General features: G+C 40.6%; 1 protein-coding gene across 2 annotated transcripts in view; it reads right to left on the reverse strand.

Moving 5' to 3' along the window:
- LOC110520593 (tissue factor pathway inhibitor) overlaps positions 1 to 14945 on the reverse strand; it is a 46878-nt gene that overhangs the window by 9155 nt on the left and 22778 nt on the right. The window contains exon 2 of one of the 2 annotated variants that reach the window (XM_036975222.1): positions 5053 to 5253. In XM_036975222.1, coding sequence (XP_036831117.1) covers positions 5053 to 5253 — 201 coding nt within the window. Of the gene's footprint in view, positions 1 to 5052; positions 5257 to 14945 lie in introns of both variants that reach the window. The other variant, XM_021597988.2, reaches the window with a different exon arrangement.

A 14945-nucleotide genomic window follows, 5' to 3' on the forward strand; every position in this document is an offset into this window, starting at 1 on the left:
AACAAAATGAGCCGTGGGCTTCGCAAAGTAATTCCATTATTCTTTGTCCTCTTTGGCAGTTTAAGATGACAACAATGCCTTGCCACAAGCTTGGAACAGTGTGTGACTTTATGACTAAGGCCTTGAGCCTACTTAATGAAGTGAGTTTTACCCATAAAACGCAATGAACACCTGGAGAAGTGTTGTATAAATCCATTATCATCATCATTATCATCATCATTATCCATTGTCTGAATTTACAGAAATTGGTGGAGAGCAGACAGATTGATTAGGTAAAAGGTAAATGAATTGTCATTACTGAAATGGTGTTCCTATTAGTTTAACATTTTCCTTTTAAGACTTTGAGAGAGAAATATGTTCCTTGAGAATTTCTGCGAAGAAGCCATTATGACATCAGTCTTCATATTATTTCCATTCAGTACATGCAGGTATTGAGAGAGTAAAATAAATGTAACATTGTGACAACATGACAATATCTGAGGTGTTTCATGTGTCCTTGACTGTTGACTCCTACATAGACTTCCTTTTCTTAGCTTGTTATTTTTCTTCTTCTCACGTGAGGTTTGGTAGCAATAGAAACACATTGTGACGTTGTCTCTTGACATAATTGTGACTACTTCATTTCAGTGGAACAGGATGGCAAGATGGCGCTGATAGAGATACCAGCTTCAGTTCTAGCCCTTAGGAAACTGTGCAGTATTTCGTTTTTTTCTGTATTATTTATTATGTTGTTAGCCCAGAAAACCTTAAGTGTTATTACATGCAACCGGGAAGAATTATTGGATATCAGAGAGACGTCAACTTACCAGCACAACCAGCACTACGACCAGGAATAAAACTTTCCCAAAGCAGATCCTTTATCTGCACCTCCCAGGGCATTTAAACAGATTCCAGAGGCCGACACAAAACAACGCCACAGGAAGAGAGGGTGCCGGAGTGGTCTTCTATTGGGGCTTCGGAGGCGAGCACACAACCCACCACTCCCGAGTATATTACTCGCTAATGTCCAGTCCCTAGATAACAACGTTGATGAAATCTGGCCAAGAGTTGCTTTCCAAAGAGATATCCGGGATTGTAACATACTCTGTTTTACGGAAACATGGCTAGCTGGAGACATGCTGTCTGAGTCCATACAGCCAACGGGATTTTCAGTGCATCGCGCTGGAATAAACATAATAACAATAACAATAATCTCCAGTAAGAAGAAGGACGGGGGTGTATGTTTTATGATTTGATTCATAGTGTAATTGTAACAACATACAGGAACTCGTCATTTTGTTTGCCTGACTAGAATTCCTCACAATCAAATGCCGACCGTATTATCTCCCAAGAGAACTCTCCTCGGTTATCATCACAGCCGTGTGTATCCCCCCGCAAGCGGATACCAAGACGGCCGTCAAGGAACTTCACTGGACTTTATGCAAACTGGTAACCATATATCCTGAGGATGCATTTATTTTATCTGGGGATTTTAACAAAGCTAATTTGAGAACAAGGCTAACTAAATTCTATCAGCATATCGATTTCTGTACACAAACGAGTAACATGCTCAAACATTGCTACTCAAACTTCAGCGATGAATACAAGGCCCTCCCCCGCCCTCCTTTTGGCAAATCTGACCATGACTCCATCTTGTTGCTCCCCTTCTATAGGCATTAACTTATTTGATATAGGGGGCGCTCTTTTAATTTTTGGATAAAAAAACGTTCCCGTTTTAAACAAGATATTTTGTCACGAAAAGATGCTTGACTATGCATATAATTGACCGCTTTGGAAAGAAAACACTCTGACGTTTCCAAATCTGCAAAGATATTATCTGTGAGTGCCACAGAACTGATGCTACAGGCGAAACCAAGATGAAATTTCAAACAGGAAGTGCCCCAGATTTTGAAGGCGCTGTGTTTCATCGAGTCCTTATATGCCTGTGTATGGGTCACGAATGAGCTTAGACTTTCTGTCGTTTCCCCATAGTGTCGACAGCATTGTGACGTATTTGTAGGCATATCATTGGAAGATTTACCATTTTACACTACATATACCAGGTGGTCGCTTGGTGTCCTCCGTCGCAATTATTGCGTAATCTCTAGCTGCGTGTATTTTTCTGTTTGCTTCCGAGGAGAAACCCAACTGCCACAAATGATTTATCATCGAATAGATATGTGAAAACACCTTGAGGATTGATTCTAAACAACATTTGCCATGTTTCTGTCGATATTATGGAGTTAATTTGGAAAAAGTTCGGCATTGTAATGACTGAATTTTCAGGGTTTTTTCTTAGCCAAACGTGATGAACAAAACGTAGCATTTTCTCCGCCTTATCTCAGTTCACTGGTCACGATGGCAACACCCACCCGTAACACGCGCTCCAGCAGGTGTATCTCACTGATCATCCCTAAAGCCAACACCTCATTTGGCCGCCTTTCGTTCCAGTTCTCTGCTGCCTGTGACTGGAACAAATTGCAAAAATCGCTGAAGTTGGAGACTTTTATCTCCCTCACCAACTTCAAACATCTGCTATCTGAGCAGCTAACCGATCGCTGCAGCTGTACATAGTCTATTGGTAAATAGCCCACCCATTTTTACCTACCTCATCCCCATACTGTTTTTATTTATTTTATTTTCTGCTCTTTTGCACACCAATATCTCTACCTGTACATGACCATCTGATCATTTATCACTCCAGTGTTAATCTGCAAAATTGTAATTATTCGCCTACCTCCTCATGCCTTTTGCACACAATGTATATAGACTCCCCTTTTTTTTCTACTGTGTTATTGACTTGTTAATTATTTACTCCATGTGTAACTCTGTGTTGTCTGTTCACACTGCTATGCTTTATCTTGTCCAGGTCGCAGTTGCAAATGAAAACTTGTTCTCAACTAGCCTACCTGGTTAAATAAAGGTGAAATAAATAAAAAAAATAAAAAACTTAAATAACACCCACGGTTTAGGTAACACTCAAAATGCAAAATCAAATCAAATGTTTTTGGTCACATACACATGGTTAGCAGATGTTAATGCGAGCGTAGCGAAATGCTTGTGTTTCTAGTTCACATATTATTATTATCATCCCAATCGTTTCACACGTACCACATAATATTATTATCAGCCCAATCATTTCACACGTACCACATAATATTATTATCAGCCCAATAGTCTCTACAACGAGAATGAGCCTGGATGTCAGTCTTTTTCACATAGCCAATCAGCCAACAGCGCCATTGTCCCAGGCTTGACAATAGATTTGGCTGATAGTTTGACAGAGAAACATGCAAACTTTCTCAGAACGGCACTGGGAATGTGTTTGGGAGTGAGAGTTTGGTCTGACAGTCTAACGACAGCATTCCACACAAAACCATTAAGCGCCAAAAGTATACTGCTGACTTGAACGTATGATAGAACACTGGAAACTCCCTGCTGTTCTACTATAAAACCTGCCAAACCAACTACGTCGATGATGTCATCGTGTTTACTGGCTCAAAAACAGTGAGTAAGTTTACATGCACAATACTAATTCCATATTAAACTGATTATGGCAGAAGGCCGAGTATGATATTAAACTGATTATGGCAGAAGGCCGAGTATGATATTAAACTGATTATGGCAGAAGGCCGAGTATGATATTAAACTGATTATGGCAGAAGGCCGAGTATGATATTAAACTGATTATGGCAGAAGGCCGAGTATGATATTAAACTGATTATGGCAGAAGGCCGAGTATGATATTAAACTGATTATGGCAGAAGGCCGAGTATGATATTAAACTGATTATGGCAGAAGGCCGAGTATGATATTAAACTGATTATGGCAGAAGGCCGAGTATGATATTAAACTGATTATGGCAGAAGGCCGAGTATGATATTAAACTGATTATGGCAGAAGGCCGAGTATGATATTAAACTGATTATGGCAGAAGGCCGAGTATGATATTAAACTGATTATGGCAGAAGGCCGAGTATGATATTAAACTGATTATGGCAGAAGGCCGAGTATGATATTAAACTGATTATGGCAGAAGGCCGAGTATGATATTAAACTGATTATGGCAGAAGGCCGAGTCTGGCATTAAACTGATTATGGCAGAAGGCCGAGTATGATATTAAACTGATTATGGCAGAAGGCCGAGTATGATATTAAACTGATTATGGCAGAAGGCCGAGTATGATATTAAACTGATTATGGCAGAAGGCCGAGGATGATATTAAACTGATTATGGCAGAAGGCCGAGTATGATATTAAACTGATTATGGCAGAAGGCCGAGTATGATATTAAACTGATTATGGCAGAAGGCCGAGTCTGGCATTAGTCACGTAAACACTTTACTCTGCTTATCTTAAAATCGGCCTCAGGTCAAAATCCAAGTAAGCATAAGCCGATTAAAACACCTGGTTTTCTGAGGATTGTTTGAATTACTCCAGGGGTGTATTTGATCTGTGCATGTGCCAGGACCTCTTATGTGTGAGTGAAGTGTGTTTGGATTTTTTTTTACTATGCATCTTAGAAATACAATAAAATAGTTTTCGCAAAAACAACATGGTAGAACTTTTATTTTGATTGCTGATTTTCTGCATTTATCAGCGTGCCATCTGATCTCAGATGAGTCCATGGAAACAGGCTTATTAGGGAAATCGCTCTTCTTGCAAAGCATGTAATCGTTTTAATGAAACTATTATATTAACCTGACTATCAACAATAATCACATTATTGTATGCATGCAACCGTACTCGGTGTCTAATCTATTTTGATATTTTGGCAACATGGCAGATAATTGTTTTGAAAAGGACAGAAACCAACAACATAGTAATCAGTGAATTGGTTGACCAGGGAACATCTTATCATTCCTAGTAAAGGAAATAAAATCTACAAAAGATACTGTACATTTCCTGAAGAACATGTGTGCTTGCTTCATCTGTCTAAATAAAATAACACAAGTCTTTCTGAATATACAGAATGATACTTGGTACAAAAATGAATAATTTTTCACACATCAACAGAGGCCCATTTTTACATTTGACCTGCAGAGAAATCAGAGAAAGGTTTCAAAAACTCACCAGACACCAGGCACATTTCCTCACACGCCTCCAAGGTCTCAAAATTGTTGGCGTTGCCTCTGCAGCCGCCGAACTCGAAGGCCTCACAGCGGCCCGTGTCTATGTCGAAGTAGAAACGCTCCTTTAATGCCTTGCAGGGCCCTTCGTCCTTCTTCAGGGCGCACGACTGGTGGAAAATGAAGAGCTCAGGCTGGGCTCCATCTGCTATGGAGAGAAGAAAGCCAAAGTTAGCATACTGCCATGCAAAGATTCACAGAATCCATGGAAATGTTCTGGTGTAATTTAGGTCAACGCTTTAACCTGAGGCTTTGGACTAGGTAAGTACATCTCTCTGGTACGTACATTCCAGATGATTTTAATGGTTGTGTGTAGATATTGGTTGTGGGGAAGTCTGTATAAATGGTTTGACCTTACAGCCTTGCTGCTGGTCACTCATAACAATCCTGAATAGAATTCAACATGTTCAGAATTCTGATCTGCTCTACTGAGTAACATATGCTCCCACTCAGACTCAACAACAAAAATAAAACTCTCAAAAATGGAGCTGTGGCTTTAGCAGTGCTTTATACTGTAAATGCATTCCACTAAACACACGTTTTACATTGCATACCACATGTGTTCTACAAGACGTGGGAACAGATGACTTGGGATAGTATCAAAATACTGTAGCATCTTCACAGCAAGCAGCCAAGATGTTAAATCACCATCAATTTGCTGCTCGGACTCTCTCTCTTGCGCACTCTCTCTCTCTCTATCTCGCTCTCAATTCAATTACATTCAAGGGGCTTTATTGGCATGGGAAACATATGTTTACGATGCCAAAGCAAGTGAAATAGATAATAAACAAAAGTGAAATAAACAATAAAAACTGAACAGTAAACACTACACTCACAAAAGTTCCAAAAGAATAAAGACATTTCAAATGTCATATGTCTATATACAGTGTTGCAACAATGTGCAAATAGTCCCCCTCCTGTTGTGTTCTGGGCAGTCGGGGTCTGGATTCAGCCTGCTGTGAAAGTCCCGTCCCTTCAGATCACACTGTGGGGAGCATAATCTCTGTCTGAGGAGGGCTGGGGCTCTGCAGATGGTGGGTTGGGGGGTGGGTGGGTTGAGTGACAGCCTCCTTCCCATTGGGTGGATCACTTAACCTTCAACATCCTGATCTTCCGGATCTGCCAAGAAGGACTGGGTTTTCCTTTTCCACACTGTAGATTAGGTTAGTTGGTTCCTGTGGTTATGCTGTAGATAGTACATACTGTAAATAACTATGTGATGCATACAGTTAACTTGATGTGTACCTTTCATCATATACAGCCGCATATAAGGTAATATAAAAAACCGCAATGTGACAATCAAGCTCCATAGCCGTCTATTTGTATATATAATAATGGGAAACAGTCATTCGCTGTGTGACACTTTGTTGGCGAGGGTTGTTTTGATGGCATACAACTTGAAAACTATTAAATGCTGTGGCATTACCTGCTGAATGGCATCCTCAGTACATCCAGCCCAGCAACACCTCCGAACTCCACAGCCCCACCATGCTGCCCAGGCCCCAGCCAGCCCACAGCAAGACAGCCATCTCTACAAATACCCTCTCGCATGCTAGCCTGCCTCTGGGCTTATAGTAGTTTGCTTTTGCAGGGGCGATTAAATGTTTTCTGAGCATGGCTACAGATATTGTATACAATCCTCTGTCCGGGCAGATAAGGAGAGGGAGGAGTGCCCATGCAGGGGTAATTACAGACAGGCAATCCACATGCTGTCTCCGTCTCTGTACCGCTAGGCCCTCTTTGTAAACATGTATCTGTGCTTAGCCTCCCTAAAGAGGGCAATAATGTTCCTATTGTTTGTCTTTCCCTCAAAAACCCACACCGCCCTGAGAGCAGCAGCAGTCACTTCGCTGTTCAGTCCTAAGATGTATGAAAAGACAAGGAAAAAGTGACTTCTCATCTGTTCCACTGAACTAGCTTTAAGTGGGCACTTGGTAAACACCTAATTTCATTGGAAGATGTGTAATAAGTCTGGAGGAAAAAGAAAACAGAATGTTCCTATTGATTTGAACCCCTGTGAGGTCAACAGAAGTACTGTACCACAGTCAATGTGTTCTTCCATTACTTATTGTCCAGCCTTGCTAATGTGGGCCATCCAAAAACAACACTCCTAGAGACAACCCTATTGCCTCAAGCAGAGGATGTGGGCTCAAATTCAACACTGGAAACTAAAAACAAACTTGTAGTTGCTCATAAAAGTATGATCTTTGATCTTGAAAAAGTTAGCCTTGGTGCACAGTAACTGTAAACAAATTGATGTGTTATACCTAATATAAACTATTAATAGTAAAAAAATATATTCTAATAAATTGGAAGTGAAACTTGACAGTGCATCATTTATTTTTTTCAGTATACTTCTTACTCCTTCCCTTCCAAACCTCCCTCTCTCTCCAAAAGCTATTCTCCTCCCTCCCGCTCCAAACGTTATTCTGCATCTCAACAATGGACCAATGAGTTGGAGCTATTAATATGAATCTTCCCAGAATACATCAATAAAAGCCTGGTTGGCGCCAACCAATAGATCAGCATTTTCAGGTTACTCCCAAAATATGTACTGTAGAGTCTGGCACCAAATGTACTGACACATTTTGGGCGCTTAACATTTCCTCTAGGCAGCTGCATTTTTTTGGGCCCCGCAGGCAGGTTCTGCATCGCCAAGACTCAGCCTCCACACACCTCAATTTGGATAATGGGCTGAATTACTCAATGCTGGTGGTGTGCCAAGCTCTGCGGTAATGCAGAATATGGGCAGGTTGCCCCAAGTAGGGCTTGTTTAGGGGAATGTCAAGGGGAAGGCAGCAAACATCATTCAATATCAACAATGTGAGGGGATACCAAATTATAATCCCATAATATAACAGGTTCAGTGGCGATTTTAGCATGTAAATCTTTGTGGGGAAAACCCCTCCCCCAAAAAATGTGGAATGCATGCCAGCAAAGCCACAACACAACACTAAGCAATACATGAATTGCACTATAACGGTGACAAACGGTGCCCACAAACTGTTAGGGTGTACATAAAGCTGTCCCACCAGCAGTCCCACCAACTTACCACTGCTACACCTGGCTATCAGCGGAGCCTTGTCTGCCAGCAAAACAGTTCCTTCAGCCTCATTTACTGCCTTTCAAAAAAACATAGCTGATATGGCTGATTGCTTAAGCTGTGGTTACTACTGACAATTGAGATGTACAAACTATGGCATAAGGGGGCAACAAGCAGATAAGAGGCAATCTGTAATTTCGATTAAGACATTAATGAGCAAGCTAGGACAGACCTGGTAAAAATAACTATTTGTTCAGCACTTTTGAAATGTACAGCGACAGAATTCAGAACATGGGCCGATCTTACAGTGTTCACCCTATGCACCAAGTCAGAACCATAGGATAAATAAAGGGGGAATATAAGCAGACAATGAAAGCTCATTCAATATTCAATGATTACATTTCACTAAAACAGGCTATAGACTATATGTGCACCACCAAGTCAGAACTGTAGGGGAAATTATTAGGGGAAAAATGAACAAATTATCAGGGTGAGGCACATGGGCTGCTAACAGCTTACTACACAACATACACTTAGTATTACTTTCTTAGCTACGGTATACGTGTCTCCCTATATATATATTTTTTTACATGGTTTGCAAACTGATGTGTGACACATATTAATGCCAAAATAACACAAAACAAATTGTATATATATATATATATATATATATATATATACATACATACATACATACATACATACATACACACAGTACCAGTCTAAAGTTTGGACACACCTACTCATTCTGGGTTATTTCTTTATTTTTTACAATTTTCTACATTGTTCAATAATAGTGAAGACATCACAACTATGAAATAACACATATGGAATCATGTAGTAAGCAAAAAAGTGTTAAACAATTAAAAAAATATGTTATACTGTATTTGAGATTCTTTAAATTAGCCACCATTTATTTGCCTTGATGACAGCTTTGTACACCCTTGTACACCCTTGGCCCTTTGTACACCCTTGGCCTCTTCTGGTATACAGAAGATAGCCCTATTTGGTAAAACACCAAGTCCATATTATGGAAAGAACAGCTCAAATAAGCAAAGAGAAACGACACTCCATCATTACTTTAAAACATGAAGGTCAGTCAATTCGCAAAATTTCAGTGTAGTTGCAAAAACCTTCAAGCGCTATGATGAAACTGGCTCTCAACATAAGCTGTTCAGAGGAGACCGCGTGAATCAGGACTTCATGGTCGAATTGCTGCAAAGAAACCACTACTAAATTCCACCAATAAGAAGAAGAGACTTGCTTGGCTCAAGAAACACGAGCAGTGGACATTAGACCAGTGGAAATCTGTTCTTTGGTTTTTGGTTCCAACCTACCGTGTCTTTGTGAGACGCAGTAGATGTAGGTAGGTGAACAGATGATCTCCACGTGTGTGGTTCCCAACATAAAGCATGGAGGAGGAAGTGTGATGGTGTGGGTGTGCTTTGCTGGTGACACTGTCAGTGATTTATTTAGAATTCAAGGCACCCTTAACCAACATGGCTACCACAGCATTCTGCAACGATATGCCATCCCATCTGGTTTGCGCTTAGTGGGACTATCATTGTTTTTTCAACAGGACAATGACCCAACACACCTCCAGGCTGTGTAAGGGCTATTTGACCAAGAAGGAGAGTGATGGAGTGCTGCATCAGATGACCTGGCCTCCACAATCACCTGACCTCAACCCAATTGAGATGGTTTGGGATGCGTTGGACCGCAGAGTTAAGGAAATGAAGCCAACAAGTGCTCAGCCTATGTGGGAACTCCTTCAAGACTGTTGTAAAAGCATTACAGGTGAAGCTGGTATTGTCAGAAGGTGTGTGTAGCTGGTGCATGAAGTCAGGCGCAGGAGAGCAGAATGAGTGAGCAACGTACTTTACTTTACTCAACAAGGCACAAGGTAACAATTACACTTGACCAAAACAAGACGGTAAAGATAACACACGGGTGAACACAGCACCCGTCAAAAACCCAGCCATCAAAATAAACCTAACTGAACATGAAATAATCCCGCACAACACCATGGCGGAAACAGAGGGTTTAAATACAGGAACAAATCATTTTGAAATGGAGAACAGGTGTGTGAAAACAAAGACAAAACCAAAGGAAAAAGAAAAGTGGATCGGCGATGGCTAGTAGACCGGCAACGCCGACTGCCGAGCGCCTCCTGAACAAGGAGAGGCACCGACTTCGGAGGAAGTCGTGACAGGTAGAGAGAATGCCAAGAGTTTGCAAAGCTGTCATCAGGGCACATGGTGGCTACTTGAAAGAATATACAATCTCAAATATATTTTGCTTGTTCAACACTTTTTTGGATACTACATGATTCCATATCTGTTATTCCATAGTTTTGATGTCTTAACTATTATTCTACAATATAGAAAATAATACAAATAAAGAAAAACCCTAAGTTTTCTAAACCCTGAGTAGGTGTGTCCAAACTTATGACTGGTACTGTGTATATATATATATATATATATTTTGCAAAACAGGTTGGGCTCTGCCCTGAATGACGGGTCGCCATTGGATAGGTTGAATAAGATCAATTGCATTGGCTTACAGTAGGTGTGTCCAAGTGATTGTTCCAACTAGTTCCAAGTCCAAGTTAGTCACTGTTATCAAAACAATAAATCATGTGGATGAAGAAGTGAGTCTTACTGTCAAGAAGTTACGGTCTTCAGAGATTAACACAAGTCAGCAATTATGTCCCTCATGACAGAGGGTTCAAGTGAACTGTCACCACAATTTATTTACGTGACCTAATGTTCACCCGAGTCATCAGGTAGGCAGATTTGGGTGGGATCACTGTAATGGGAGTTTATAAAGTAAAGGGCACATCATCCTTGTCTGTGCAATCAAAGCCTAAAAAAGTGTCCGTGTTAATCAGAGCATGGCCTTAAGGACGGTGGACAAAAGAGAGGACTTTGACTCGTCGCCAAGCAAAAGGCTGGGTTCCAATCTGTCAAATCAGCTTATATGGACCAGAGCAACAGGCTACGGTCACAACCAATGAAAGATTCATTCACAAGATTTAGGAGTAGAGTGATGCTTTCCCTGTAATGTTGAGAGAGACGTAGAGAAAGACAAAGAGGCAGAAGAGACACAGAGAGAGGAACATAAATAGATTGGTGCCACCATTTAACAAAAGTAGGGTGACACAGATTGAAACTGGGAAATTGATACATAATGGTGATGATAGAACATAAGGCATTGCTCCTTGAGACAATCTCTCACATAAACTAGAGGATACCTTTCAGAAGAGACTAATGATGACCTCATAATGGCAAGCATCCCGTGATTCACATTAGAGATCAAATACGCATCAGGCACTTCCAAACAAGATCCAAGGAATCTGGGTAAAGTGTGTTTTCTACATGGAGTATACCGTTACCACTTATATTTAGGCCCTAATCTACGGATTTCACATGACTGGAAATACAGATATGCATGTGTTGGTCACAGATACCTTAAAAAAAAGTAAGGGTGTGGATCAGAAAACCAGTCAAATCTGATGTGACCACCATTTGCCTCATTCAGCACGACACATCTCCTTCGCATAGAGTTGATCAGGCTGTTGATTGTGGCATGTGGAATGTTGTCCAACTCCTTTGCAATGGCTGTGTGAAGTTGCTGGATTTTGGCGGGAATTGGAACTCACTGTCATACTTGGTCCAGAGCATCCCAAACATGCTCAGTGGGTGACATGTCTGGTGAGTATACAGGTCATGGAAGAACTAGGACATTTTCAGCTTCCAGGAATTGTGTACAGATTCTTGCAAAATGGGGCTGTGCATTATCATGCTGATACAGCAGATGAATGGCATGACAATGGACCTCAGGATCTGATCATGGTATCTCTGTGCATTAAAATTGCCATCAATAAATTGCAATTGTGTTCATTGCCCGCAGCTTATGCCTGCCCATACCATAACCCCACCGCCACCATGGGGCACTGTTCACAACGTTGACAGCAGCAACCCACTCGCCCACACGACATCTGTCCGGTGCAGTTGAAACCGGGATTCATCTCTGAAGAGCTTCTCCAATGAGCTAGTAGCCATCGAAGGTGAATATTTACCAAGTCAGCATGCCAATTGTACGCTCTCTCAAAACTTGAGACATCTGTGGCATTGTGTTGTGTGACAAAACTGCACCATTTAGAGTGGCCTTAAATTGTCCCAAGCACAATGTGTAATGATCATGCTATTTAATCAGCTTCTTGATATGCCACACCTGTCAGGTGGATGAATTATCTTGGTAAAGGAGAAATGCTCACTAACAGGGATGTAAACAAATTTGTGCACAACATTTGAGAGAAATATGCTTTTTGTGCGTGAGGAAAATGTCTGGGATCTTTTATTTCAGCTCGCTCAAGAAACATGGGACCAACACTTTACAACAGTTGCTTAATTTTCTTAAAGCGTACAATGAAAGCCATGCATTTTAAATCTGTGTTGCATAGACAGTGTCTCTTCATCCTTTAGGAACATCTATAGATGCAATAACAGATACATTTCGTATCACTGCTTCGCCCAATAACTTATCCCATTCGTCTGCATTGGGCCTGAGTTAGGATTCAGCACAGCCGCTCTACAATGTCTTCGGTCTTTAGGCTCAAGGCTTTGGCAAGTAATAAATCAAACTTCCAGCTTGTCAGTTGCTGTCGGTTGTAGTCGGTTGCTGAAATCCCTTCACTACATCTGCCCGAGGTCATCTCCCAATCCTGGTTTATCAGGTCCAATTCAGTCTCCCACTGACTCCCTGCCTGGGAGAAATGTCCCCCCTGCCTCCCCCTCTGTCATGGTCTTATCATCATTACCTGATATCTCAGATAAGGCTCTACCTGTTTTTACATTGAAAGATAACAAACAAGCGAAGCAGAAAAATCCTCTATGCGTCAATGACCCAGCTCATGTGAGATGGTGGGTCTGACATTTCGCAAGTCCAGGAATCAACGAACCAAATAATCTAACACTTTGCCAATTAGAGAGTAGGGACCTTCATAAGGTACAGTAGCTGATTGGGGTAGCTGGCTCTTTAACTGAGGCGGGGAAATGGCTGAACACATGGCAGCAGTTGATGTGGACATTAGTTAGTCATAAGTTCTGTAGGGCTGAGAGGGGAAAATCAAAGCACCATATGGCATCCCAGAAACCCCCCTGACAAGAGGCAGAGAGAGTTATTTGTGGCATTGCTGGCAAGGACGACCAGTGAGTCACCCAAAACGAAGGGACTTAAATGACACCAGTCGATGAGTATGTAGTGTGGAAAATCAATATGCCTCATTCAAAAGGACATTGATATGGCATATTGAAGTCCTTGGTCACCCCATCATTTTGTCACCACAAGAGAGAGAGAAGGGACATGTGTTTGCATATAGGGCTTTGTATACATACCGCAGAGCACTTAAACTTAGCATAGTTACCACACTAATTATGTATACACCATACTTAATTGACCACTTTTCTTTCACAATAATATTTAATTGGAATATATAACCGGATTCTGTATCATAGGAATTTGACGCTATTTCCTACTTCCCAGTAGGGCTTTTTGAAATGTTTTTATACTAATTATACTCACTACTGGTCAAAAGTTTAAGAACAACTACTCATTCAATGATTTTTCTTTATCTTTACTATTTTCTACATCGTAGAATAATAGTAAAGACATCAAAACTATTAAATAACACATGGAATCCTGTAGTAACCAAAAAAGAGCTAAACAAATCAACATATATTTTTTATTTGAAATTCTTCAAAGTAGTCAACTTTAATTTGCCTTAATTACAAACTTGTTTGGATCTGTAAATATGAATACATGTATTATGTATGTGGGGGAAATCATTATTGGTTTCAAGGTGGTATAGTTGTCGGGATCTTAGTTGTGTTTTCACAAAACAAGCGAGAACACAAAGCTTCTATATGTACACAGCAGACTTTGAACAATGAACAAAAATGTGACGACCGCCTCGATTCGATCTTATGTAGCAACATTTGAAATTGTGTTTTTAAAATTGGATAAAAGGAGACTCAGAGTTAGAAAATGGTATATCATACACTGCAGTTGAGGAACAAAGTTAAAGTAAATCTGCTTTGAAAGTTGATAAACTTGTAACCCCACTTTTGAGAAAATGGCATTTGAATGTTTTGGTACACCTACTGGAGAGCTCTTCTTTGCCTACACCCATTCAGCACCATTCACACTCTCTTAAGCCTTAGCCCCACCTATCTCTTTAAGGATTCACATGTGAGGCCATGTGGTAAACACATGCTAAAAATCTAAGTTTATTTGTCATATTCACTGGATACAGAAGGTGTAAATGGTACAGTGAATTGGTTACTTACATAGGAGCAATATAAACAACAGAAAGTGTCTTAATATTTGATCATTATTAGATGACGCTCTTCCGACATACAGTGGGGCAAAAAAGTATTTAGTCAGCCACAAATTGTGCAAGTTCTCCCATTTAAAAAGATGAGAGAGGCCTGTAATTTTCATCATAGGTACACTTCAACTATGACAGACAAAATGAGAAAAAAAATCCAGAAAATCACATTGTTGGATTTTTAATGAATTTATTTGCAAATTATGGTGGAAAATAACTATAAGCCCCACTGTACTTGTCTAAATTGGTCATGTGAAGGAAATGCTGTAACCACCCCCCAGCCACATCTACTAAATGGATGGGTCACTATTGTCTAAACATGTACACATGTTCTTGAAATACAATAGATGGCCGTAATCACCCCAAGACACACCTGGCTAATTTGATGGGTCCTGTAATAATC

The sequence above is a fragment of the Oncorhynchus mykiss genome, chromosome 3 (genome assembly GCF_013265735.2).
Source record: "Oncorhynchus mykiss isolate Arlee chromosome 3, USDA_OmykA_1.1, whole genome shotgun sequence".
Classification (NCBI taxonomy): Eukaryota; Metazoa; Chordata; class Actinopteri; order Salmoniformes; family Salmonidae; genus Oncorhynchus; species Oncorhynchus mykiss.